Source organism: Thunnus thynnus, chromosome 20, assembly GCF_963924715.1.
Source record: "Thunnus thynnus chromosome 20, fThuThy2.1, whole genome shotgun sequence".
NCBI classification, from domain to species: domain Eukaryota; kingdom Metazoa; phylum Chordata; class Actinopteri; order Scombriformes; family Scombridae; genus Thunnus; species Thunnus thynnus.
Window position 1 is genome coordinate 11,509,859 of NC_089536.1, and position 27,383 is coordinate 11,537,241.

Consider the following 27,383-nt stretch of genomic DNA (forward strand, 5'->3'; position numbering starts at 1 on the left):
TAAAAATGTCCGATAGGCAGTAATTAACCTTAAAGACTCTAATTAATAGTTGTACTGAAGCTGGGAGGAGTAATTATAAGGATCCCTGACCTGTAATGATCCAACTGGAGAGATTTGTTCTACATATCCAGCACTTATTATCAGAGAGACAAGACATAATGAAGTCTGTAACACAAAGCTTTATTTATTTTTTTCTGTTTGCAGATGATCTGCTCCAAATAAACAGAATAATATGGGACCCATAATAGAGCCTTGGGGTACTACTAGAAGAGGAGGCTCCTCCAGCCACAAAAGAGAAAACAAAGTACGAGTCGCTCTTCATTTTTGATCTCTGTACTGTCTGTCAGGCGGTTTATCTTGAGATAACTCTCCTGTCAGTGTCACTCACACTTGATTTTTTTCTGTCAGGCTCAAAACTTGTAGCAGATCCTGAGCAAAAGATCTGATGTGACAAGCCTTAAATAATGTACAGGCTCAAAGTGCCACCTTAGTACAGTTTCTGTAAAGCCACAGAGGAAGAACAAGCTTGCTCCCTAGAACTTATATGCTTCACTAGTTCTGTCTGAACAAGGAATATGATCATGTGACTGCTATTGAGGTTAAAAACAAAAACACATGCCCAGTTGAGTCTAAAAAAGGCTGATTTTATTACAGCATTTGAACCCTCCTCATATTTCTGTGTGGATGTTGTCATCCAAGTTGAAACTATTTTGCTGTAAATACTCATTCAAGTTGCTCACATGAATACAGTCTGTTATTTATAAATACCTCCAGTGGTTTATGGTGTCAGTGAAAGGGCAGTTACTGTACAAACATTTACATCTGTATTATACATAATTTACAGGAGTTCAGCGGCCAGTGCAGAACACTGTTCAAAGAAAAAGCAGTTTGTTGACATGCATAATATACTTCAGTAAACACTCAAGACTCCCTGTATAAAATCTTTCATATGTATCTTTATATCTCTATATGCCACAAATAGCCCTGCATATATTAATTAATAGAATATTCCAAATATGACCCTGTAAACATGGGATGCAAGAAAAACTAAATGGAATACAGTGATCACATGTTTCTGTTCCCCATTTTCTGTTTCACAGTTTCTCATAATGAGGATATACTGTGCACATACATGCATCGGCTCAAAAAATATGATGCATTAAGTGGTACAAGAGCACTCTCATATCTTTACAGATAGTCAAAAAGTACATTACCTGCAGCACCTGCACAGTTTACATGCTAATTACATGCCAATATATGGATCAGGCTCTATTATAAACTAAAAAATTAAATTAACTATTCATTTTATTCTCCTATTTAAAATATTGATGCTTCAAAGTGAACAGATTTCAATAAATAGACTCAGATTATGTATGTGTATTCTTTCCTACTCTGAAATGCAGTCGAGTGAGATTGTCTCTGCTACATACACTTGGTTATTCTACTTTATTGCTTCCTGACATTTTAAGGGCAATGCATTATTGCTGCCTTCATGGACAGCCATTGAAAGTAATACAACTTCTGTATTAACATTTTATCTTTGAGTTCTGTACTGAACATCACAAAGTCAAAGACAACGAAGACATCTTTTAACTTGTTTCAGTCCATACTAAACACATCTTCAAATTAGCTGCCTTCAGCGCAACATGTAACATCACTTTAGGTCAACAAATACAGGAAATGATGTTGTTTTTATAACAAAAATAAACCAACCAATTACATAAAGACAGCAGCACATTATTCACAGCACAGTCATCAGTGAGCTGTGCAGTTTGACTCAGTTGACTCCATCATTCATGGGATGTGCCGTCTTTTTTTGGCTTCTCAAGGAGATTTGATGATATTTTAGCTCTTTTGTTGAAGTCCAAATCTCTCTCCCTGCTAATCCTGAAGTCATTAACGTACATCTTTGGCTATATGCTTTGAAGGCAGAAACTGCGTATCATCAGATTAAATTAACTATAATGAATCTTTTGGAGGTTGTTTTTTTTTTTTTTTGGTGTCTTTTGTGAGGAGTTATTTGTCTCATTAATCGTTTTAAAATGTAAACCCAACCAATCTGATGTCAGACAAGCATTAAACTACCCACCACAATCACAACGAGTCCTTAATTTTCCATCACTCACTCACTAATAAATTCCAACTCAAGCAGTTGATCTATTTCATAATAATAAATGCAACACTGATGTGCACATATCTACATTTTTGCATAATGTATGGCTGCTCATGTATTGTAATCAGGTATGATGTAACCCTATTGACATGCCATGCACTTAGACAATTTAGTTAACTCTCACATTAATAAAACACGTAGGACAGTTCACCATGAACCACTTTTACAAGTTTGCATAGAAACACTCACTAAATGCTTTGGGTATTAAAAAGGATATGATCTTAACAATATGATTGGAAATTTGGGATGATCAACATGAGGCAAATTCTTTGTCATGCTTGACGAAAATGTGTTGAGAAAATCCCCTCTGGTGAGGGTTGAGTCCTGCGTGTCAGTCGATGTACTGTGATAGCCATCTGAAACCTTCCCCGTAGCCTTGTTTTTTCAAAACGCTGCACATGAAAATCTCCAGCGGTCGGGCGTTCAGCTCCTTCAGAGAGACATTTCCCTGTTGATTACAATAAGGGTAAATGAGGGCAACAGGAGTCAGTATTCATAATTTAAGAAAGCAGTCATCAGGCACTGGGACATATGCTCACAGAGAGAGAGAGAATATTTCGGACTTGCCTACCTTTCCAGTAACTTGCCCGTCAAGAGCAAAAGCTCCTCTCAGTCCACCTTCACTGATGGCCTCAGGACGGTCAATTTTATTCCCCAAAACCAACACCGGTACATTCACTATGGTTTCATCTGCTAGGAGAGCCTACAAATAGATGAGCAGCAACAGTCAGCAGCAATTTACTGTTTCGAGACACGTGTGGAAACAGCTTGTAACAGTGATGTTATTAATCTTACATCGAGCTCAGTCTTGGATTCTGTGAGTCTGTCGTGATCTGCACAGTCTACAAGAAAGACGACTCCATTCACAGCTGGCAGGTAGTTCTTCCAAACTCTTCGAGCTATCAACACAGGAAAAACAGTGAATAAGCTGTCCTTGTAACGATTCAAGATGATAGTGAACTCCTATCATAGCATTTATTGTCTCTGTGTAAAATCATACAGAAACAGAATTTTCATATTGGGGTATGATGGTGTTTTCAATTACTAATAACTCTACAGAGTTCACCTTTGTACAATAAGATTTACAATACTGTGATAGTTATTCAAAATTATCTTATCCACACACATCTTTCTGTATTGGGATAGTATTTTACTTTTCCACATATGTCTTCTGAAGCACTAGGACGACCTCTGTATGCAGTTACTTTCTGCCTTTAAATTTCCATTCAAAGTGCTCAATAATTTAAACTCAGTATCTTACAGTAGTAGTGTATACAGAGGATACAGACACACCATTTGGCAGATACAAGAACTGATGGTCAACTTGCCTCCACAGGTGTCTGATACAGATACTACCGATACAGTTTATGGTGTCTGATGACATTAGAAATTGCTGATAGTGAAGACAACATGGAGAAAGTTGAAGAAAGCTCAGTAATGTTCTGCTTTTCAACTGACAACTGACAACAAGTGACATGTCTGTATTTTGTGATCTAACAAACCTATTTCCAGTACTAAGCCTGTCCTCCCTGCAAATTTTGTTCTCTATCACAAAACAAATGAAATAATCTGAACGACTACTTCTACTGTGAATGAGTGAGTCAACCTAATGATGTATGATACATCAATGTAGTGTTGAGATGGCCCAAATGACAATCTACAGGTTAAATGCTACGCTGAATTTTAAACAACCTTCAGAGATATTTGGCAGAGAAGTCCTGCTTTACAATGTTTTGGCAGCACAAGAAAAAAAAAAAAAAAACAGTGACACCTACTTACTTCTGTATGTAAATGGAGAAAGATCTCACCTTGTACGTGTCCTCCCAGATCAAATGTAGTAAATGTCATGCCGCCAATTGACAGCTCTTCAGAAGCTTTGAGAAAAAGAAAATGATGATGAAAGTCCTTTTCATACAAGTGCTTTTTTTGGCCAACAGCAGGATCTAGGAATCACAGTGTAACTCACAATACAAATCTATCACAATTTGACCACATTAATGATGGTATGACCATACAGGAAAATCTGCAATATGCTGCATATTGCAAGAAATTCATCACAATAAATAACTATATTAATGTAACTGATGATGAACTCCAAATTAACATTTTTTTAAAAAATGCAGGAATGATTTATGCTGTGTTTATTCACCGCATTAAGAGGAGCTTTCAGTTTCAGAGATCTTCACAACAAACTAATAAAACACAGCGTGCAATTAAGTGCACAGAGACTTCAGCCTTAATACAGAATACTGAAAAAAAACATGAATGTGTGAACTGCCAGAAAACAGGAGAGTATGGTAACACAAGAAATAACCATACTGGTGCTAATGCACTGATTAAACATCACTAGAGAAAATCACTATATGTAAATATTAATCACCCCTACAGAAAAACATCTTTTTAGAGCCAAATATGGGTTGGAATCATTATTGCTTATAAGTAAATGCACAAAGTTACAGTATGCACAAGGTTTCTGTAAAACCCACATGTAACCTGTACTATTATACACAGTGGTAAAATGTGAACTATATTCTGAGTAAAGCTGACCCATCCATGTTCAGACACTTCAACCTAGAATGGCACACATCTGAATCTCTCCTTACTTGGATGTAGTGTGGGTACGTGTTGGCCAAGTCGGTCATCTTTCAACATGTGCAGTAGTGTTGTTTTACCGGCGTTGTCCAGGCCCAGGAAAACCAGCTTCCCCGTCTTTTTGTACAGACCTGGAGGGAAGATAGTCAAATAGTCAGAAATGATCCACTATTGGGGTGCCCCAGGTGCCTGTGAACTATGACATCCCTGGTTTGTGCCCATCTCTATGTCTCCCCTCATTTGCTGTCATCTCTCTACTGTCAAATTTCTAATGAAGCCATAAAATGACCAAAAAAATACTTTTAAAGGGAGGGGGAGAAAGGAGTAAGTGATAGGGGACAAAATCCACGGTCCTTGTTCCGTGTAAAAATATATTCCAAAGTTTATCTGAGGCTTAATGTGAGGCTTCAGTAGCCTAAATTGATCAAGTGGGGATTTTCCAAAGTTCTGGCCTTTTTAGTACAAAATTCCCTCTTTGTGTTTCTTAAGACAGTGTTTCTTTGCTGAGCTATGGTGCAAGGATAGTAACATAAAGCAGGAATTTGTACTAAAAACACTGTAACTTTGGATTTGTCATCACTGCTGAAGCCTCATATTAAATTCAGATAAACTTTGTACTACACTTTTGCACAGAATGACAATTTGTCCCCCATCACTCACATTAGAGGTGCATTAGGAAGGCGATTCTTCTTCATGGCCAGTATGACCAGTATGCAAAACCAGTTCCATATGGGTACCTGACTATTGTTTTACGACATACTTGAAAATCTGTGCTTACCTAAGAACTGTAGAACGCTACTAAATCCCCTGTAGATCCAGTCAAATAAAAATGACATCTTGACAATCTTTACCTGAAACAGAAAAAACATCACATTACTATTATAGAATACTGCTCTGAGTGACCAGAAAAATTAAAATGCCTGTCACTAATTTTGTGATTTTTTCATTTTTGAAGGCATTATTATTGGATTGTATTATATATATATATATATGCATGCATAAGGTGTTTTATATATGTATATTGGCTCCTTCATTTAAATAAGGTTAACGAAATACCAGAAAAACCTATCAACATACAACAGACTTGGCTCAACACACTGTAATCCAGTAGTATATTAATAGTTTGTACAAAAATTTAATAAAGTCGTATTGTTGCAGAGCTATTATTGCATGTCATTACGTCATACAGGTGTTTTTTAGTATCCTGGTCTACAGATATGTGACATAACATATAGTGTGGCAGGTGGCTAACGGTAACGTTAACGTTACCTTTAAGCAAAATGTAATGTTCACCTGGAGTAGCAACCTTAGCGTGTCCTAACACCTGTATTCATTATCAGGTGTGATGATAAAAGTCCATCTCAAAGGACTAAACAGGTGACTGATGAAATGATTAACTAATCAGCTAGCTTTACCGATGACATTCTTTATTTTAATAGCTCTCCTTTCAGCTGTTAATCGCTAAATTGTAAGATGACTATTACAATTATCAACAGTGTAGGTCAATGCTCCAACCATCACACGCACTGCAACATTTCTGAGCCATGTTTTGGTTGCTATTTGGCTGGTTTCAGTGCGCTTCGTGTGCTATTTAAACCGACATAACGGCAGCTAACTATATAACGCTGCTAATGCTGTGTAGCTAATTAGCATTAGCATACCAGCTAAACCTCTGGTACTTTCTCTTGCCTTATTTGGGTCACGACAACGTGCCTGTACGCAAAATCATTTTTTGCGAGATGTCAACGGCACATAATATAGTTATATTATGTTGTTATGTCAAAAAATGTGCATCCTAGCTAGCTGACTTACCCTTCGGCACTGACCAGCAGCAGCCCAGCACTTGATAGTATCGGTGGTCTCCTTGGAAACAGTCAATCAGAGGTCCTCCACGTCTTCTTCTTCTACAATTAAGCACTCGGTATCCAGACTGTCACTTTAGCGCCCCCACCCCCTCCCCTCCTCTTGAGGTTTGGTTGATGAGAGATAATTCCTCCTGCACGGTGCTCCAGAAATAAGAGCTGTTTTATCAGGTTGAGCCTCCAATGGAATAAATATGAGGTAACCATTACTGTGGAGGACAGAAATATACTCTAGCAGCTGTTTTTAAATGGGCTGCTGCTCATTATCAAGTCAACTAGTGCACAGCATGGATGACAGTATCCCACATTCAGATAAGTGTCTCTTGCATTTAGCTTTTTGTTTACATTTTTTAACAGGTAAGAGAACGTCTCAAGTTTGGCTTTTTGTTTAGACATCTCATTTTATAAATTAAGAGTTTGCCAAATGCATAAATACGAGGCTGGATTACCAACTGGGCACTGCCCAAGGGCCCCAAAAGCCCCTGCTTTACTGCATATCATTTGGGTGTACATACTCTAATTAATTGCACATTTGTTATAAATTTGCCACATGTAAGACTTAAATAGTTTTAGTTTATATTGAGCTTTGCTTTTTTGTTGTAAAGTTGTGTTTCATTAAACTGCACACAAAAAACTGCTAGCAAGGTAGTATTATATCATACAAGTACTGTAAGGCTGCAACCAACTATATTTTCTTTAATAATCCATTGATTGTGCAATGTATAAAATGTCAGAAGATAGTGAAAAATGACGATCATTATTCCCTGAAGCCCAAATTAACAGATTCAGATGACTTGAACTATCTGACCAACAGTCAAAAACTCATAGATTGAGTTTACCATCACAGAAAACTGGTAAAACTAGCAAATATTCACATTTGAGAAGGTGAAATCAGAGAATTTGGGGCATTTTTGTGTAAAAAATGGCTTAAACAATTAATCATTTCATCTGCAGAGTATTATCACGTATAGTGGGGGTCAACAGGGGTCCAACAACAAACTTTTGCCCCAGGGCCGTATAGGAGGTTAATCCAGCCATGCATACCTCTGGCTTTTTCTTCCTCTTCACACATTTCTACAATATTATATTGTCAAATATCATTTCAACATGATACTAATTGTTCCATTGTATGTAAAAATATCTATATACAAAATAGGCAAATAAATAAATAGGCTATTAAAAATTATTTAAAATTGCTTAAAATTAGCTCATTCTATCAACATTTTTATTCCACTTGATAGAATAAACTATATTACTTTTTAAGCACACAACAAAAAATATGATGTCCACTCAGCACATTATAATCCATCATACATTTTTTTATCCTATAGGTGCATAAGAACACCTCTTAACTCTTGTAACCTCAGTGTCTAGCCACACTGTAAAGGCCAGCGGTGCTTATTGAAGCATACTGTGTAATTGCAGCCTACAGAAGCATCCCACAGGCTTCATCCAATTACAGTTAAGGACTTTAATAGCCAGTAATTTGTACTGTTAAGTAGCTATTACATATCAGGAAAATTAAATACATCATTTATTGGAATTGCGATAGGCTAGAGTGCAATATGTTGTATGTACACATGAATTATTGGATGGAAGACTGCACAGAAACTGGTGTATGTGCTGCTTGTCAAAGATTACAGGGTTTTTTTCCCTATTTGGACACCATATAAATCTGTGAGTAAGATCAGGTCTATGAGGTAATGACAATACAGTATGTAATACTGTCAATTATGTCAATACAACACATAATACTGTGGGATTTAGTTTGTTTTATTGCAGTGTTCTTAAAAGCATGAAATAGGTTACCATCCAGCCACATGAATGATGAAACAGCATAAAAATGCTTTCACAGGATCTGAAGTTTATTATGTACCATAATCACACAATGAGCAGTTTTGACACCCAAGTTTGAAGGAAGAAACATGTGAAATGTGACATAAAATGTACATCCGATCTGTCAAGTTCATGTGCTGCTTAGATGGTGGTGAAATCAGCTGAAAGAAGAAAGAAGTGAAGGCAGGGATGGTTTTCTGCCCAGGATTTTCTTCTTACTTCTCATAGTAGAACCATTTGTCAACTGAAAAAAGATCAAGCAGATTGTCATAAAGTGTCAACAAAATTCTTAGTAAATGGAATTTTGTTGTTAACTTAATAAAACAGAGAAATGCACTTTATCTCTCTCTCTCTCTCTCTCTTTCTCTATCTCTCTCTAACACACACACACGCACCTGAACTTGGAATGGGATCTTCAGCTCCAAAAGCAGATGCCTGTAAAGAGTTAATGAAATCATTAAATGGTGTTACTTTTGCACAACAAATGCACTTTGAAGGTGTAAAGCTACGATATTTGGACCTCATTATGAGCTGTGAGAGAGCATGTTGTATCTTGGGGGTCTGTTTTCTTTTTTGTAAAAGTCATGAGATGCTGGTCTCCGTTTGAACTAAAAACCCACACCCTTAAGTTGCCAAGTGAATCAGCTGGAGTGAAGCGAAAGAAACGGCCTTTGGCATTTTTTTCTCTGTCTTCAGTCACTAATGATCCTTTCCTTTTTTCTGAAGGCTATGCATCATGCTGCTATGTTTATCATCTCTATTCTATTACTTCTTTTTTTTGGTATCACTTTGGTGTATACTTCAGAGTAGGAAGGGATAGATTGTCAGACCACTAAACATGAATTTTTAAAATTAAAAAGAACTTACAGAATTAACCACAGTCTCAGCGTCCCCAGCAGAGGTGCAGAACGGACTATCGGAGACGCTGGTGTTCATGCTGACACAAGAAATGGACAAAACAAAGGAAACAATATCAGCTTATATTAAAACAATATTCTGACCCTACAGAACTTCACTTCACTTTAATGGCCACGTGAGTCGGTGGAATAATGTTTTATTTACAGCATGGAAAAATGCTCAGTACACAGTGCCAGAAGTTTAACATACAGGCAGACATATTAAACAATAAATAAAAATCATATATATTTGGATATGCAATATTCCTATACAGTGTGGAGCTGTATGTATCACAATGCAAGATGGGATTAGAGGTTTAGAGTCCTTATTGCAACTGGATAAAAAACTGTTCTTATATTGAGTTGTTTTGGTAGACAAAGAGCTGCAGCACCTCCCAGAGGACAGAGATTGAACTAGATAGTGAGCAGAGATGGAATAGGTCAGATATCATTTTACCTGACTATTTGATTGACTATGCATACAGTGTCTCAATTGATAGGAGGAGAGAGCTGATGATTTTGGACAATCTCTTTTTATTGAGTGTTTGATACGGCTAGAAAACTTTCGAGAAAGATCTAGAAATGCATTTATTAACTTATCACTAATTTATCAGCAGTCTGAGTGTCCTTAGTTTTCTGCTCTTACTCACCGGCTTGTGAAGTGTTCTGGGTAAGAAGATATTTTACAGTCCATTAATCAAGCAGCTGTATGTTCTATAATTTAACAGGATTACGATTCGGTTGATTCTCACTTTCTTGTCAAGTGTTCGGTCCACATTCACAAAGTGAGAGATACTTATCTCCCGCTTGTGAATGCAGGAAATATCACTAATAGCGCTTGTCACATACACTGTCATATACTCTTTGCATAATGGAATTAAGAGGATGAATTTCTCACCAATTTAGTTCACCAGCGTTGGTTTTCTGAGAGATCAGTGCTTTCCAAAACTCATGAGTGCTCTTCACTGTTTCAATAGCAAAGTCCTGGAAAACACAACACATTTTCCTCATTTTGATCTTCCAAAAAAAAAGCATCAATATATATTTATAACAATAAAGTAGATAAGAAAATGATAGAACATATGTCCTTTTCCCTCTTAAAATATTTACCTTAATATAAATTGATTTTTTAATTTGTCAGATGCATATTTTTTTCATAGAACAGATGAGATACAAAGTCCTGATTAAAGATACACGTCCCTTTCCATTATCTATCACTTAAGTTTGAAAAATACATCTGAGTATGTATAAAATTTTCAAAACATCAACAATAACAACAAAAACAGGCTCACCCTGTCCTTGAACTGTCCATCGAAAGCAAACTGGTTTTCAGGTTTCCCATCTGGGACTTTGTATCTTTTGAACCAGTCGAAAGTCGCTTCCAGGTATCCAGGCTTGAGTCTTCTAACATCATCGATATCTGCAGAAATCAACAACAAAGCAGATCAGCATAAACTGAAATTTAACTAATGGAATAATGTCTGGCAGTGTTGAAAAAATGTCATTGCAGGTTACTCCTACTGTTAAAGTCCCCAGCTTCAGGGTCCTCAGTATTGATCACAATGACCTTCCAGTCTGTTTCACCCTCATCTATCAGAGCCAGAGTTCCCAACACCTTGACTTTGATTATTTCTCCTCGAGAGCACACCTGAGAAATAATGATGGCGGACTTTTGAAAAAGCAGCAAACAGTTGAATTCATGTTTCTAGTTATCTAAGTTCGACTTGTTCACACACCTTATTTCCTATGTCACATATATCAATGGGATCATTGTCTCCACAGCATCCTGTGTCGCCGTCCTTGTGGTTGGGGTCTTCCCACGTCTGTCAAAAGGGAGAGCACGTCTTTGATGGAGCAGAGACATTACTGGGTTTCCTGTTGTTTGAATATGGTGTGAGAAGGACTTACCTGTGGAATAGCTCCGTAATTCCAGATATAACCTTTGTGGGGAAACACATTCGCTACATAACGAAGATTCCCCTTTTTTATATCTTGCTTCAGTGGGTTGAGGGGATCTTTGGTGGCAATCTGGGAAAACATACAGAAAAAACACAAAGATGAAAACAGAAGAGACTGACACCTGATATATTAAACTCAGATATGTAAAAACAAAAAAAAAATAGGAATAATGTCCTTAAATTTGAGATTTATCATACTTACATGCACTGTAACAAATATAGACAAATGTAAACCATGTCAGTGGCAAAAGTAAGAATATGAACCTTCATCTTAATTTATAAGATGTACACATTTATGGGCTGAGTATTAGGACATAATATTCAATTAATACATTAATAGCTTTCAAAAATATGTATATATACCTCCATCTTTGCATTTGTCCATCTTGGAACCTCCACAACGGCGTGAAAAATATTCTGCAAGATGATCATAAACATAGCTTTGTTACCCTGAGGATGAATTTCTATGAAACTTATCTCACTAAAACCTACATAATAGTGATTATAGGCTGAAAGACAGGCCAAAGCTTTTCAGTACTATATGCAAACTCCACACACTTGAAAGAAATAGTAGGTGTATCCAGTGTACAGTATGTGCTCAAACAACTGGACATCCATTTATTAAGTGAGCGATAGTGTTCCTAGAAAAGTGAGTGAGCCAATGATAAATGACTCATTGCCAACAGAATACTAAAAAATGGACGGACAGGAGCAGCATATTTTTGTACTGAAAACTATTTTTCATATATATAATCCATAATAGGCACAAAATGGGGTCCCTTAAGACCGATTGTGAACCATTTCTTGCACCATAAAGGCAAAATGTAATAACTGACATGTAGTTTTACAGTGACAATTTCAGCCTATACTAAAAGTATACAGTCACTTAAAGCACAGTAGCACAGACATTGAGGCACCCAGTTGGTGCTAAGAGAAAAGCATCTGTCCACCACTACAACACAACAACTTGCACTAGTGTTGGAGACTGATTGGTCTGTCTACATGCTCCTAAAACCAAAACAGCAGCAAGGACAGTAGGGTGGAGGGATTAAAAGGGAAAATGCAACAATGGAAGAAAAAAAAGAAAGAAAGGGCAGTATATATTTTCTCAATATTGTGGCACAGTTTAGTCCCTTAGAGTACATCATTTGTAGCTATAAACTACAGGTATATAAAAACTGACATGCAAGAAAAGGTATTTTAATGTACTTGTATACAGTACAGCCCCAACAACAAGCTTTTGCACTCCAAAAGGAACAAATTCAGGTTTACTTTTTTAACAGAAGGTGTAATAATCTGCAGCATTAACAGTGACACATGATGCTCACCTCTGCCTCATTTGCGTAGATCGGTATATCATGGAATGGAGAGATGTATTTGCCCTCAGAGTTTTCTATGAAAAGGAATAATAAAAGTGTGAGGTCATAAAATTTTTAAGTCTAGTAGCCAATACAGCATGAACAAAAGCTGTTTCTACAGGCTAGTACAGCAACTGTGCATAATCCAGGAAAGATTCAAACAAGTTCATTCAAAGAGATGTGCTTACTGAAAAACACCCTGTACTCCTGGGTGTTCGGCCTGCCCCTTTCCTCGATGGTAAAGCTCATGTCTGTCCCGTGTACAACTCTCCCACTGTGGTCTGTGTGCACTAATTCAGGAGGACTAACTGACAGGTAGCCACTGAGAAAGAGGAGCAGACATGCGCACTGCTTAAGCCGAGGTTACCTGACAGCTGCCTGCATGTGACAGCAAGTCTTCTGTACAAAGTGTGTAAAAGCCAGATGACACCATGCTGGCTTCTGTATGTCATTTCCTCTATGGTTACTAAATTTTAATCACATCAAATATTGGCATCTGTAGCTAAGAAGTGAGTAAAGAAACAAATGAGAGAAGCAGAATTTCTCAGAATAGCAATCACCAGCTAATCCTTCCTCATTGCCACTTTCCCACAGCTGCCACATGGCATGGATCTGAAGTTTCTACTGTCTTTGCGTGTTCAGTGATTTGTTTTCCATTTCCCACTTGTAAGCTGGGGCTCTCAAGAGCTCTTTTCAGACAAAAACAGATGGAGCTGGCGTTAGCTGTAAACCAATTAACAGGTAGGATTAGGTGGTGTGCTAATGTTGACTTCTTGCCTCTGGAGTTTCACTGTAATCATTTGATAACATACTTATGGACCTATTTTTAGAAACAGTATGTGTAAAAATATTTTACTCATCTCTTTTTTTAAATCCATCCCTTTAAGAAACAGGTAGCATGGCATATTAAAGGTAATGACATGTTATAGTAACAAAGGTACAAAGGTTTTTTGTTGTTAATCAGATTTTTTATGTCAAAGTAAGTTATGAAGGAGAATAATATTGCACTGATTGACATACATTTAATTTATGATATAATGTAGCTAATACAGATGCTAATTTACACCATTATTTGCACTAATACAGATCTAGGCTACAAGTAAATGCATCTCAAGTATGCAAAAGAAGAAAAATATAAGCGCACTAGCTTCAATGTGTGGAAGTAACACATTTAAATGAGTGACAAATTCACCATATTGCAGGAAGGCTGCACAAACTGCTAATCATGTTAGCAGGTGTGGGAACTAGACTGCTAATTAAAACACATGTCACATTTACCACGGTACAAGGTACTGGTTACTCAGAGAAATGGTGCCATATTTAGCATAGAACAATCTAGTTTACAGCAAATGCCTATTGCCCTTAATGTCTGTAGTTTTACTCTGTTATATAGATGATGAGAGCACGGTGATTCAGAGGGCAGCAAGATGCACAATGAAAGGTCACCGCCTGGGCAGCAGAGCAGTCACGTGACGCTGTAAGCCTGCAGTCTTGCTAAATATTTCTCTTGGCCAGGAGAGATTCTCCTTTAGCCGACTTGTAGATGTTGTAAGAGTCTGGCATAGAACTGTAGAATAACACCAATGACACCACCCTCGTATAAAATAGGATTTTTTAAAAAAGTCTTATACAGAAAAGCAATATAAAATGATCTGGTGAATTATTGAATGCCCCATATATCATATCCTTCTGTGTCTATGCCATGGAATCGCAACAGTGAGCCCAAACATCAGCTTTAGGTAATCCAGACTGAACAGTGTTGCTATTTAAAGAATTCTCAAAAAGCCTAAGCAAAATACTTTGAATGGTTCTCCTGTGGACTAGTCTCTGTCATCTGCAGCCTCTAGATGACAGATGGAGGGTTTAAAAGCTTGATCATTGTCTATGCTGCTGTGTGTGCTTCCTCTATCACCTACTAAATCAAGCCTCTGCTTTGCCTCCAACTCACAACTGGTGACTAAATAGAATGGATTTCGCTTACTTTAGTGTGAGCCCAACTATAGATCCCTGTGCAGAAGCCTGACAGTGAACTACAGGAGAACATACTGTTCTAATAGTTTTTCTTCCTGCTCATTGGCCAAATGTAACTGGGATCTACATCGCAGCCACCTTCTTATTTATTTGTAAAACAATGTTTGTTATTTTCTTGCTGTGAATGTGAACCATGATAACTAGAGCCGAAACAATTAGTGGATTAATCAAAAAGGAACATTCATTGGCAACTATTTAATAACCAATTAATCATTTAAGTCATTTATCAAGCAAACATTCCCCTGTTCCAGCATCTCAAATGGGAGGTTATACTGCTTTTCTGTTTTATATTTACAATTGTAAATTGAATATTTTGGGCTGTTTCAGACTGTTGGTTGGACCAAATTAAACATTTTGGGCTTGTGATGACCATTTTCTAACATTTTATTGACAATAATTGGAAAAGGATAATTTTCAGACTCATCTATAATGAAAATAATATTCAGTTGCAGTCCTAAATACACTTTTTTACTGAATTTTGCTTCAGTGCACACTTCTATGAGACATCATGTGTCTTTGGTGCCAGAAATGGATCTGACAACCAGTGAATAATAATGACACGAGACAGTGTAGTTGACAGTATCATTTTTAAATTGAAAAAACTTTATACTATCAAAGTAATAAATAAGTCATTACAAATATCTCTGTTGAGGAAAAAAAACATGTCAAATGGTGTATAAAGATGAATTGTTTTCATGTCCAAAGATGCATCACATTCAAATAAATTTCAGCTCTTTGTAATTCATACAGAGACGACAAAGTAGGAGCCACAGGGTGTGGTCACCAGCTGTAGGACGCCATCTTTAAATGCCTCTGTTTTCTTGATTCTTGTACAACATTGTGCTATCTTCAAGTATTCTCTACAGTATTGTCATCTCTCAGGCACGCAAAAGTATCCAATGGAAGTAGTTCAAGGCACACAGCATGCAGTCTATAGGTGGTGAAATACTGTTTTAGGGCATTAGGACTCCATTGTAGACAAAACGTCAAATTTAAGGGGAGATTTCAGAGCACATTGGGTATCTGTGGCCAAAGGGTTTGACTTCATGTTCAGCCACTTCAGTGCAGGCATGGCAGACAGCTTCTCCACTGGTATTTCTGTGGGTTAAAATATTTTTAAAAAAGTCACCGAAAGCTCAAACCAGGTCATATAAGACACATACAGCATGCATTCATATGTCAGTATTACCAGTGATGCTATTTCCCTCCAGGTCAATCCTCTCTAGTGTGGCTATTTCAGTAAGCTTCTCAGGAAAGCTGGAAAAGTTGTTATTAGCCAGATTGATGCTGATCAGATGCTGCATTTCTTCCACGGAGTCAGGCAGTTTGGTGAGAACATTCCCTTGCAGGTCAAGTTCTGCAAAGTATTTCAAAACACAAGTAAATCAAAGGGTTGCTTATCTGTTGTGAGGTAAACAGCATACAACAACATAGAAATTAGCACACAATATTTTCTTGAAGATTGAGTCCATGAGTCAACTAGCTGCAGTGTATTATCCACTACCTCTCAGCTGAGTGAAGGTTGAAAAGAATTTGCTGGAAACGGCCTTCATCTCATTGTCAGCCAACGTGATAAGACGGATATTTTGTGAAACATTCCTCAAGACCTTGAATACGCCTTCTGGGAAAGAAATGAGCTTGCAATTTGACAGGTCTGCAGAGAAGAAGAACATGATTATGAGATTAACAAGCATTAACACAGCAGGGAATGTTGAGAAAAAAAAAAATATATATATATACAAACACTTGGTGGATTTCATGTTATAGTTACTTAAGCAAACAAATTTAAGCCTCTGTCACCACCTGCTGGTGAAATCTGAAATAGCATCAACCAGGCTATTGAATCAGTGCTATTCATTCATATGCTGGAAAAACTGTTGAAAGAGAGTGAGAGACAGAGAGAGAAATATATGAAGGGAGTCTTACCCAAAGTATCTTTCCCCTCCTCCACGGTCGCATTGATCCTTCGGGCCACATTTGCGACTGCCTCAGCCATTTTTTCTGCTGTAACTTTTCCTACGAGTATGTCATGCAACATTACACTTAGATGTATGACAGACAAACAACAATCACAGCAACTAATATTATTACAAAGGTACAGTGTCATGCAGTTAACACACTCACTACAGAGAGTGAATATTAAATTGGTACTATCTGTGCTCTTGGAGCTTTTTTTATGTCATCCACATCATATGTGACAGAATAAAACATGTATTGAATGTCCTTTATGGCTGGTTATGTCCACCTAGCAGCAAGACAGGATGGTGATCAAGTCAGTCTTAAAAAAACAGTCAGGTGTCCATATCAACACTGAAAGACGTTTTCCTTGCTGTAATCATTCCTCCTGTTCATACTGGCCATTAAAAGATCCTCTTCAAATGCACCTTCAGTGTAAGTGATGGGGGCCAAAAGTGTGTCCGTACAGTCATTTTGTGCATTTAAAAGTTGATGTGAAGCCTATATGAGGCTTCAGCAGTCTGAGTTAGTCATATCAAGTGGATATCTGCCACATTTACAGTCTTTTTAGCATCAAATTCCCTCTTTCTGTTTCCCTGGATAGTTTTTCCCTGTTGAGCTGCAGTGGAAGTATAGTAACAAACAGAGGGACTTTGGCACTAAACAGACAGTAACGTTGAAAGATCTCTAGTTGATTTGACTAATTTGGATGACTGAAACTTCATAATAGCTTCAGATAAACTTTTAAATAGATTTTTGCACAGGAGGAGGCTTGTAGATTTACATTATAAGTGCATTGTGGAGGGATCTTTTAATGATCAGTACAATAGCAATACAACAATGCAAAAAATTACCCCCTAAGGTTGATAAGGTTTTCAAATAAAAAGAAAAAACACAGGTATGCAGTATTGTATGCTGGACTCAAGTATCAGAAGTAAAAGTACTTAAGTACTCATTTTGAGGAATTACTTGTACAACTAGAAATAATTAAATAATGAGAACAACCCAAATTAGGAATAACTAGTGAATCTCAACAATAAGTAACTCGTACCCAATGATATAACCTAATAGTTCCCAAAAATGCTGTTTTTTATGCTTTCAGGTAAGTTAAATTACAAAGTAGTACTTTGTAATACTCTAATATAAGACAGTTTCCTGAAATCTATTGACAAATCTGAAGCTACTGGTCAATACAGTCATTATAGACATATAATAAAAGCAGAAAGTATCAGTTTAAACCAACAAGAGACTGGTTAATGCCTCTAACGTGATATTATTTGCTTTGGACCTGCAGCAAGGAAGGACCACATTTCCTTCCTCTAAAATGCCCACAGAAGTATGAATTAGTATAAAATAGGCCTACCATAATCATGTACGAATACAAATGCAGCACGTTGAGCTATAGTTAACGCTATACAGCCATTATGTAACTAAAACCACGCTAAGAAGCCACTTACCCAAACTAGAAGCTACTGTTACAGGACCTGGCAGCTGTCACTGTTAGCTAACGTTAGCTACACACACACAGTCAAATTTGGTGTGTGTATTTTTAGCCCCAGTGAGGGCAAATCGCCTGAAAGTTGCCTTGCTCATTAGAAAAGTAAGACCTATTAAAAACACCTCATAGCAACGACACTTTGTACAACTCGTTGTTGCTTGGCGACAGCATGTAAAGCATGAGCTATACAAGCTAGGCTAACTGTTGCTAGCTAACCGGCTATTCATGAGTGTCAAACCTGCGCTGCCAAGTTGCAGACGATGTAGCTCAATGTAAGTAACCAAATAAGTCAAATAAGCTGTAACAAAGTAATTACTTCACATCATCAAGTAGTAATACCTACTATTACTTACAATTTCAATTTGTCACTATTGAGTATCTACATATACATTTGTACATTCTGCTGTGTATTGAGGCCTTATAAAATATATGCAGAAAACATGCATACTTTTTTGTATATTCGTCTCTACTTTAAGCAATATCTCTAAATATATTTTAAATTATAATTAAATACTTTTTTTTGTATATTTACCTTCGATTGACATGAGGAAGCTAAATGTTGTCTTACCTTCCAGTGCTGGTCAACTAACTCACTGTTTGACTACTGTCATGGTTATGACTGCAGTGAATTCCTGGTTAGTCAGTGTATTTTTCAAAGGATTTGAATACAATGAGCTCTCCAGCTTTAGAAGAATAGTTTAGCATTGTTACAACTAGCTGCCACTTTGCAGTATTTGCTAGATATTCCTCCGCTCTGCAATGCTTTATTTTGAATTAGTGAACATGAGGGGGAGTTTGGCTAGGACTCACTTGTTGATGGCTGAAACAGTGAAACTAGAAAAGTCCACCTCTTCTGGTGTGTCAGTTCTTTTGTATCACACAGTAGTAGTAAACTTTGCCAATTATTTGAGTAGGGACATGTATTGTGTGTTTATCATATGTTTGCAAGCGTGGGATATAATTGTATGACAGCATAAACCAAATCATACCAGACACTCTGCTATTAGGCTGGATATTATGGGAAATGTTCCTATTCTAGTGCCAGTACAATAGCTGACCAAATTTATACTTTTTGAAGAAATATAGTCATATTTTTCTACAAAACCCTGTTTTTTTCATTTAAAAAGAAGCCAAACACTCAAATATTAAGTGTTGTTTAACCACAAGCAGCTGTTCAAGAACTTTTCCTAAATAAAATTGCCTAAAACTGGCAAAATTTTGGGATTAAGTCAGGAAATATTTGATCAGTGAATAAGTGAGCAAGATTACAAATCTGAGCAAGGAATTAAAGGAAGCTTTTTGTACTTCGAATGTACAGTTTTTGATACTTACAGCTATGTACACAATTCAGTAGGTACCAAAAAAGTACTGAGTAGCATCAGGGTCAGATAAACTTGGATGGGACTCATGCAAAAGCCAACTATTGTATAAGTACAAGTAATATAAAACATATAACAAAATACATAATCCATTTGCAAATTGTACATAAATACATTTTTTATATTTACAATACATATACATTAATTTACAGTTACACAATTGGTAGAGTACAATAAAAACAGTGCTGGAATATTCAACAACATTGCCATTTCATGTTTACATTGATTAAATCGATAAGTTAAGGGGAATAAACTTGTACATTCGATCGTGAAAACTGCACACAGCTGGAGCACTGGATGCTATTGTTGAGTTTGTATTTCAGCACATCTTCAAATAACAATGTTCTCCTTACAAACCAGAGCTCACATCACAAATTCAAATCCTATCTCTGCACACAGATCAGCTACAATCTTACAGTGCACAGCGACAAATATCAAAGAGCTTTTTTTTCCCGTCTGGCTAAGTGTATTCATTTGTTTTGTTTTTTTCAGAAATTGGTTGCCTCTGTGCAGCGTTTTTTGTGCTGTTGTACAGCGACACAGGCCACTCGGGGGTGGTTGTAGCTCTCACTGGCAGCCGCACTCATCCACAATCATGTCTTCGTGATGTTGAAGTAGCATTTCTCCGTTCTCATAGTACAACATGCTTAATGGGCTCATTTTGGTAGGGGCACAGCAGGGCGATGCCACTCTGTCAGGGTGGTAATGTTTCAGTAAACTCTGGAAAAAGAAAAGACAAAACAGAGGATTTTTGTTAGATTGCAGTAGAATGACAGATAATTCCAGTCTCAAAATACAATTTCTCTGTAAACAAAGCCAATTATGTTCCGTGTGTGTATCTTTAATTTTAATTGTTTTTGTTTGTTTGTTTTTTTTGTACTTAATTATAAAGGTGTAACGTCTGCTGTAGACCATTGAGGCTGATTTAAATTCATAAGAGGGAGACTATTTTGGATGTAAAGGCACCCAAACAAGTTAAACAGTTCCAGATTGTGTGTATCATGTTTGCAAATATCTCAACAACTGTACTTATGAAACAGCCATCACACATTTTCCACTACATGTATGAACAGGCTGCATCATTTACCTGCATATAAGCATGATTTGTTGGATTTAGGTCTTCTCCCAGAGGACCGGGGCAGGACCCTTCACAGCGGTAGGCATTATATCTTTTAGGAAAGATGATCCAAGACCCCCAGCCGATTTGATTAAAGTCTACATGCAGGTCGACTCTGCGACAGAGAGGTTTTTCACTCCCTCTTCTGGACACGTGCGGGCTTCTCGCTGTTTGCTCTCTCTGACCCCGTTTGCTCCTGCGCCTCTTTGGCCAGTGGGTCTTTTTGATTTCGGCGGGGGACAAGAACTTGGATTGTTCAGCTGTATGAAGTAAGCTTGCTTTGGCCTTTGAGTTTTCATCAGAGCCAGTATGCGAGAAGACAACCAACAAGGCCCGGTCACTCACATCCTGCTCCCTTCTCGAGCTCGCCGCATGGATAGGCTGATCAGGAAGCGACAGGCCTCTCTTTGTCTTCGTCGCTTTCCTTCTTCTCGACACTCTCTTGTGTCGGATTCTCGCCGTCGATCTCTCCCTGAGCCAGCTCAAGAGAGGACTTGTCATGTTGAACACTTTCCAACTCTGTGATGAAGTGACCAGTGATGATTCAGTGAGCAGCCCCACCAGCTGCTGTTCTTGGCAGCTCTTGTGCGTATGGCACGTCTGGCCATGCTGGTGATAGACCTCCACGGAGATGTTGGAAGCACTCGATGTCCGAGGAAGTCTGATTCTCAGCTCTGCTGCCTGGATCTGTTTATCAGCCAGCAGGGCGTGGAGGTCAAAGGTCGCCACCCAGCGCCTATGTCTGTACACCAAACCTAATATGGTGAAAAGAAAAACATTTTCATGATATTTAGCAAACTGTTAAACAAGGGTAAACAATGCATCAGCTTATCAGTATTATATATCAAGATCTGTATCGTGACTAATATGTGATGTGATGACACATTAATGTGCCAGAGAGAAAAAATCCACCTGTTGTAGAAAAAATATAACAGCTAACATGTTTGAAACTGTTATACCAAATAAATGTTATATTGTTTAAATTGAGGTAATTCAAGTTCATCTCCCTCAGTGATGTAATACTTTCTTTATTTAATATATATTTTAAAATTCCTGATACCATAATAAAATATTTTATCTTTCTCACCTACACGGTGGTATTGCAGTGAAACAAAAATATTCTATCGGCTGAAAAGGAGCCACCAAATTTGAGTCAACAAATATCAAAAAAATGTTAATATGGTGCATCTCTACTCCAGAAGTAATATATCTAAAAAATATGGCATCAATGGAATATGTCTATAATATATGCAAGTTGTGGGCTAATGGTCACTTGTAGGCCTAGTCATTTTGTTTTGCAAAGTCAAGTCTAAGGACAAAAAAAAAAAAGGAGAAACATATTTTTTTTTGACAACCATTAATATAAATTTATGATTGACGCTTGTAATGATGGAGATTTCAGCAATCAAAGCAGCATATAAGGCTCTTAAAAAATAATCCAGTCAGATTTGTTACAGTGCGGGACAACTGGGGCTGCACCCACAGCTGTGAATGGGGGCAATTGTGAGTCAATGAACAGGTGTGGTTCAAATTAATCTAAAGGATTAAAGCATGTTAAACATTTAACATCTGCATTGTCCAGTGCATCGGCCTATTTAGCTTGACTGTTGATCAAAAATGCAAAACTATCCTCGCTATTAATCCACTCAAACCAGACACCCAGGCCGAAACCAATCATTTAACACATCTTTGCTTCTTCTTGGCTTCTGCATATCCTCAGTCAAACAAATAGGTAATAACTCTAACACCTAGCAGCGATGTGAAATTGGGTCCAGCAGCAGGGAGGGATGTCCTCTGTTGGCTACTTGTGCCACCATTAAATCCCGAGCTCTAATCTAATCAAGCCAAGTGTGAAAAAAGAACTAAGGGAAGTTGTTGATTTGACTTGACAAGAGATTTGTATAGGGGGATGTCTGGCGAGATATCTAATCAACATCACCTATTTAAGAAAAAAGAGGTTTGCTTTGAGAATTAGACAGAAATCCGGCCTTTTCACACGCTGATCCTGCATGGTTATTCACCCCCTGAGCGGGATGTGGATTGAAACCCTCTGAGGTCGTCTGGCACGCAGCTTTGACAGGACAACACTTGAGCCCCAGAAAAAACTTAACATTTCAGAGAGCCTTTCAATAAAACTCCTGACCTGAGCTTCAAAACCTTAAATAACATATACACCTTTCTCCCTGTCGTTTCCATCTGCCATCATCTCAATCATAATTCCAGCAGGCCTATTTTTTTTGGAGAAGAATAAACCAAAATCTTACTTTTAGCCATCACACTCTTCACGGTGTCTGCTTGCTTTGCGGCATCTTGCTCCATAATATCCGCAGGTCTGGAAAAATTTGACTTGAAATTCCTGTAGAGATGCACCATATAGGTTGGCAGGTGATACCCGGTTGATCTGTCCATCAGGGAAAAACGATGCAGCGACCTCATATAAACTCCATCTCTGGCTTTATGAATCCCCTGAGCCAGCAGCACCAGCAGAGATGCGTGCAGCGCAACACTCAGAGCTCCCAATGAGTGCATGTTTTAGGCCGGTTAATGACAAATTCCTCTACTGGGAGATTAGGGGTGTCTTATATACCCTCACCCACCCCCTTTCATGTTTAACAAGTAGCTGAGAACATTAAAGGAAATTGACATGCGTCCTCAAGACTTGTTACCTGACAGCTCATCATTCATTCAGTTGGTAATGAGGCGCCTGGGTGCGTGTTTACAAGGAGCGCAACTTTTTTTTTTTTGTTTGCGCCATGTTCTTTGGGCTTCTGCAGCCTGATTCCCCATCCGTGGACTAATTGTTTCAGCTATTTGGCTTACACTAATTGTTAGGCTTTCCCATAGTGTAATGTAGTCTACTAAATGCCATCTGAAATGGACAATAGGGAGACCCATTGGGCTACTGTGCTTATTAGACACAGACTAATTAAACACTACAAGCTTTATTAACATAAAACACATAGACAACATTCACTATTATCAGCATTATAAATAATATCTAGTATAATATATCTCCTCATATGACCTTGTTGCAATTGATCTCCTATGTATTTTTAAACTTATGTTGTAAAATATTAATTTAAGGGGTCTATAGTTCACACAAGGATATTATGATAAAAGATAAAAACTGATAAAATGAGGTCTCCCACAAAATAATATATGGTCAATAAAAACTTAATATTCACCTTAAACACACTATAAATAGAATTAAACAGAATTAAACAGGAAACAGTCACCTTATCGCCCTTCATCATATTATAACTTCCTGAGGTTCACTTAATATTGCATAATATTACAGCTTATAGGACTGCGCAGCATGTCTGTGGTCAATAAATAAGTATTCAGTGACTTTACCTTACTTTTAAAGTGGATTTTTACACGATTATTCCAGTAATATTAATGTTCCCATAAGCTTTGAGTGACTGATAATTTGAATAACATAAACTGTTTAAAAATTACTGTATTTTTACAGTTTTTTTTATATTTATGCTGTAGAATATCATTAACTTACATCTCACACTATGTCATGAAGCTCAATAATTAATATTTTAAAAGTTAATAGTCTAATATTATGATTAAGGACTTGCAGAGAGCATCCGAGGTGGACCGCAAGGCTGCGCATGCGCTGTCTGTCTGTATTCGCATGGCGAAATCCTTTTCCTCGTAAATTTCCCGAGAAAGGACAAAAAAAATCAATGGATGTTTTTGCAAGGGTTTAAACAGAAAGCAGTGCACCTCGGCTACATCCCGTTCACCGGACAAACCGAACTGTGAAAACATGTTTACTTCACAGATTGACGCTTTTTCACCTACCGTGTGCTGAAATGGTGAGTAGCTTTAAAGTTTACGGCTGTTGTTGCACGAGCCACGGCAGCCTAAAAGTTAACATCCGTGCCCATTTAGGATGCAAAGAGTCTCGCAGTTTCTGAATACCTTCATTAATTAATGATGCATTGTAATGATCTACAGCAGAGCAGTCTGACAATACTGAAACAGTTAAGGATGTTTTGATGATGCAAAGTGTGTGTGTGAGTGTGTATGTGTGTGTGAGTGTGTGTGTGTGGATAATGGGGCATACATGTGCTTGGCACCCCCAACTCTCCATGCCTGCACTGTTTTGTGCACTGCATTGAGTCAGTGATATGGTCGCAGGCGGTGATGAAAAACAAAAAGTTGTGTGAACTCTGACCTCCAGTTGATGCTCATCATTAGGCAAACACACAGAAACAAGCACATTTTTCAGAAAATAATATTTTATGCTTCTGTTTTCTTTTTTAAAAAATCCATATAACACATTTGCATTTTCTGTGATCTATGGCCTGCAGCTATAAGTTATTCACATAATATAAATTAGTGTAATCAGAGTGTACTACATATCAAAGTCACACAGAAAATAGGAAAGACTGCAGTATACAAAATGCATTCAAGCAGCTAAATTATGTATTTGCCGATAATGTTTCCAATTTGTGGAAGTCTTTGTTTTGGATAGTTTTCCTGTTTTTTGAGAGCTTCCTTTTTTCTCAGAAGAAACTAGTCCTCTCACTAGTTTCTTCTGTGAAGTAGTATGATGCAGTAAGCAGTAAGATGAGGTTGAAAGCTCTCAAAAGCTAGTAAGTGGACCTTTTAACTTAGATTATTTTGTCAAACATACAGTTCTCAAAGGTCAAGAATTAACTTCCTTGCTCAAATACACAGTTTTGGATATCATGTAGTATGTTGTCATCAGCTCATTTTCAATACAAAACAAATATGTTTCCGGCCAAGTTTTGTGCACTTGGAGTCATTTAAGTATTTCACTGAATATAATCAGTTAGTGCAAAAGTATTTCCTCCTTGTCCAGAATGCCCATATCCATGAACAACACTTAAAAAACAAACCAAGACATGTTCATTCCTGTCATAAGTTGTAATACAAAGTATAAAATAGCGCAGTAAGACAAAGCACATGATGCCCTTTGATGTATTGTATCCTGGCTTTTGTTTGCTTTAGCCCGTCCAGCTGGGATCAGTCTCCTCTGTTCATATCACTTTTCTTACAACCTGGGGGAAGACAGAAACTGGCTCTTGACAACTGAGAGCACAGATCACACCGTGAACATCATAGTTAATCAATCGTGAGAGCACGAAACTCTTCGATGAATGGACACCCAGATCATAAATTGATTGAGCTATTTATTCTTGGGTTATCTTGAACAGAAACATTACTCCTCCCAGGCTTAACTTAAAAAAGCTGCTAATTTTCTGTTGTGAAATGTTGTCAGAGTCCTTGCTTTATTATAAGTATTCATGGGTGGTAGGGGATATTGATAAACTTAAAACATGGGTGCTATTAAGGTTTGGGGTTTCTTTGAGCAAGTTGAACCCCCCACTCAACACCCAGGGGTGCTTAGGCTGGGTAATGACAAATTCCTCTACTGGGAGATTAGGGGTGTCTTATATACCCTCACCCACCCCCTTTCATGTTTAACAAGTAGCTGACAACATTAAAGGAAATTGACATTCAATTCAATTCAATTCAAAGGGGCTTTATTGGCATGGGAAACAGACGTTTACATTGCCAAAGCAAGTGTGAAATAAAAACAACAAAAAAAATAAATATACATAAACAGAATCAGATTTTGACCAGCAGATATGGAAGTTTTGTTATTATTAGCTATGTTTTCAAAGTCTTTTTGGGTGGTTGTAATCTGAGCGTAGTATACAGTATGTCTCTGATGTCTTGGTACAGCTGGCAGGTGGTTAAAAAGTGCAGCTGGGTTTCCACCTCCTGCTGTGTGCAGTGGGTGTACAGTCTGTCTTCTGTGGGGAGCCAGGTCTGCCTGTGGCGGCCTCTTTCCACGGCAAGGCTGCGCTCACTGAGTCTGTACATGGTCAAGGATTTCCTTTTAGTATTGGATCAGTCACAGTGGTCAGGTAATCTGCCGCTGAGTATTCTCTGCTTAGGGCCAAATAGTATTCCAGTTTGCTCTGGTTTTTGGTTGATTCTTTACAATGTGTCAAACAGTTTTCTTTTTGTTTTCTTATAATTTGGTTTAGTCTAACAGGGTTTCTGTCTGGGGGCTCTTCTTGTGTTTATGAACAGAGTCTCAGAAGGTCTCTCTAGGGTCTCTCTGTAGGTGAAGGCTCTGTTATGGAGCGTGTCAGGGTCACTTTCTTTCAGGTGATTATAAAATTTAAATGCTGTCTTTTGAATTTTTATAATTAGTGGGTATCGTCCGAAGTTTGTCATTGGATGCGGAGAATGGATTTGCATAATTCTGCATGCAGAGTCTCAATTTGGTGTCTGTCCCACAGTGTAAAATCTTGGTTGGCAAGTGGACCCCAGACCTCACAACCATAAGAGGAAGTAGGTTCTATAACGGAGTCCAATATTTTAAACCAGATTTAAATTGGGACTTCTAACTTGATGTTCCTTCTTGCCTCGTCTCTCAGGTCATTCACAGCTTTGTTGAAGTTACCTGTGGTGCTGATGTTTAGGTCGAGGTAGGTATAGCCTAGTTTTTTGTATGTTCCAGAGCAGTGGTATCTAGAAAGAATTTATATTTGTGGTTTTGGAGGCTGGGTCTTTTTTGGAATATCATAATTTTGTCTTAGTGACATTCACTGTCAAGGCCCAGGTCTGGGAGAATTGGTGCAGAAGATCAAGGTTCTGTTGTAGCTCTTTGGTTGGAGACGGGAGCACCAGATCATATGAAAACAGTAGGCATTTGACCTCTATGTCTGCTAGA

At 37.7% G+C, this 27,383-nt stretch overlaps 5 protein-coding genes across 7 annotated transcripts in view; 1 reads left to right on the top strand and 4 right to left on the bottom strand.

Moving 5' to 3' along the window:
• Positions 1-623: 623 nt before the first annotated feature.
• Positions 624-6,682, bottom strand: sar1aa (secretion associated, Ras related GTPase 1Aa). Of its 2 annotated transcripts, none has more exons than XM_067576385.1 (7): positions 6,578-6,682; positions 5,544-5,616; positions 4,777-4,896; positions 3,982-4,047; positions 2,969-3,072; positions 2,745-2,876; positions 624-2,621 (listed from the first exon to the last, which is right to left on the bottom strand). In XM_067576385.1, exons 2-7 carry the CDS (start codon positions 5,599-5,601, stop codon positions 2,505-2,507), a joined length of 597 nt encoding a protein of 198 aa, XP_067432486.1. In that variant the 5' UTR covers positions 5,602-5,616; positions 6,578-6,682; the 3' UTR covers positions 624-2,504. The 2 variants fall into 2 exon arrangements, with proteins under 2 accessions (XP_067432486.1, XP_067432487.1); XM_067576386.1 differs by lacking the exon at positions 6,578-6,682 and adding an exon at positions 6,059-6,121.
• A 1,785-nt stretch (positions 6,683-8,467) lies between these two features.
• On the bottom strand, positions 8,468-13,115 carry ppa1a (inorganic pyrophosphatase 1a). The gene is made up of 11 exons (XM_067577399.1): positions 12,864-13,115; positions 12,646-12,710; positions 11,681-11,734; positions 11,268-11,387; positions 11,096-11,182; positions 10,881-11,007; positions 10,652-10,779; positions 10,258-10,343; positions 9,331-9,400; positions 8,859-8,898; positions 8,468-8,707 (listed from the first exon to the last, which is right to left on the bottom strand). The coding sequence occupies exons 1-11, from the start codon at positions 12,922-12,924 to the stop codon at positions 8,679-8,681; spliced, it is 867 nt and encodes a 288-aa protein (XP_067433500.1). The 5' UTR covers positions 12,925-13,115; the 3' UTR covers positions 8,468-8,678.
• A 1,959-nt stretch (positions 13,116-15,074) lies between these two features.
• On the bottom strand, positions 15,075-18,753 carry lrrc20 (leucine rich repeat containing 20). 2 transcript variants are annotated; one of them, XM_067577401.1, is made up of 5 exons: positions 18,729-18,753; positions 16,633-16,722; positions 16,211-16,360; positions 15,896-16,063; positions 15,075-15,804 (listed from the first exon to the last, which is right to left on the bottom strand). In XM_067577401.1, the coding sequence occupies exons 2-5, from the start codon at positions 16,700-16,702 to the stop codon at positions 15,668-15,670; spliced, it is 525 nt and encodes a 174-aa protein (XP_067433502.1). In that variant the 5' UTR covers positions 16,703-16,722; positions 18,729-18,753; the 3' UTR covers positions 15,075-15,667. The 2 variants fall into 2 exon arrangements, with proteins under 2 accessions (XP_067433502.1, XP_067433501.1); XM_067577400.1 differs by lacking the exon at positions 18,729-18,753 and adding an exon at positions 18,120-18,350.
• An 85-nt stretch (positions 18,754-18,838) lies between these two features.
• ndr2 (nodal-related 2) lies at positions 18,839-23,578 on the bottom strand. Its single transcript, XM_067577402.1, has 3 exons — positions 22,921-23,578; positions 20,627-21,411; positions 18,839-20,259 (listed from the first exon to the last, which is right to left on the bottom strand). The coding sequence occupies exons 1-3, from the start codon at positions 23,183-23,185 to the stop codon at positions 20,107-20,109; spliced, it is 1,203 nt and encodes a 400-aa protein (XP_067433503.1). The 5' UTR covers positions 23,186-23,578; the 3' UTR covers positions 18,839-20,106.
• A 699-nt stretch (positions 23,579-24,277) lies between these two features.
• The window catches only part of pald1a (phosphatase domain containing paladin 1a), a 59,522-nt gene continuing 56,416 nt past the window's right edge, over positions 24,278-27,383 (top strand). Inside the window, exon 1 of the mRNA XM_067577396.1 lies at positions 24,278-24,483. The gene's annotated coding sequence lies outside the window, so the exon portion shown is untranslated. The remainder of the gene's footprint in view (positions 24,484-27,383) is intronic.

Coding starts and splice junctions, on each gene's coding strand:
- ppa1a (XM_067577399.1), bottom strand. CDS start 12,924: ATGAGCTTTACCATCGAGGAAAGGGGCAGGCCGAACACCCAGGAGTAC. Junction 11,388..11,680: donor GGACAAATGCAAAGATGGAG/GTATATATACAT, acceptor ATGTTTTCCCAG/ATTGCCACCAAAGATCCCCT. Junction 8,899..9,330: donor CTGAGACTGTGGTTAATTCT/GTAAGTTCTTTT, acceptor AACTCTTTACAG/GCATCTGCTTTTGGAGCTGA.
- sar1aa (XM_067576385.1), bottom strand. CDS start 5,601: ATGTCATTTTTATTTGACTGGATCTACAGGGGATTTAGTAGCGTTCTA. Junction 4,897..5,543: donor TAGCGTTCTACAGTTCTTAG/GTAAGCACAGAT, acceptor TCTTCCCTCCAG/GTCTGTACAAAAAGACGGGG. Junction 3,073..3,981: donor TCTGGGAGGACACGTACAAG/GTGAGATCTTTC, acceptor CTGTGTTGATAG/CTCGAAGAGTTTGGAAGAAC.
- ndr2 (XM_067577402.1), bottom strand. CDS start 23,185: ATGCACTCATTGGGAGCTCTGAGTGTTGCGCTGCACGCATCTCTGCTG. Junction 21,412..22,920: donor GAAGAGTGTGATGGCTAAAA/GTAAGATTTTGG, acceptor TCACCATATTAG/GTTTGGTGTACAGACATAGG. Junction 20,260..20,626: donor CAAATCATGCTTATATGCAG/GTAAATGATGCA, acceptor TTCTTTTTCCAG/AGTTTACTGAAACATTACCA.
- lrrc20 (XM_067577401.1), bottom strand. CDS start 16,702: ATGGCTGAGGCAGTCGCAAATGTGGCCCGAAGGATCAATGCGACCGTG. Junction 16,361..16,632: donor GGAGGGGAAAGATACTTTGG/GTAAGACTCCCT, acceptor TCTTCTCTGCAG/ACCTGTCAAATTGCAAGCTC. Junction 16,064..16,210: donor AACCTTCACTCAGCTGAGAG/GTAGTGGATAAT, acceptor AATACTTTGCAG/AACTTGACCTGCAAGGGAAT.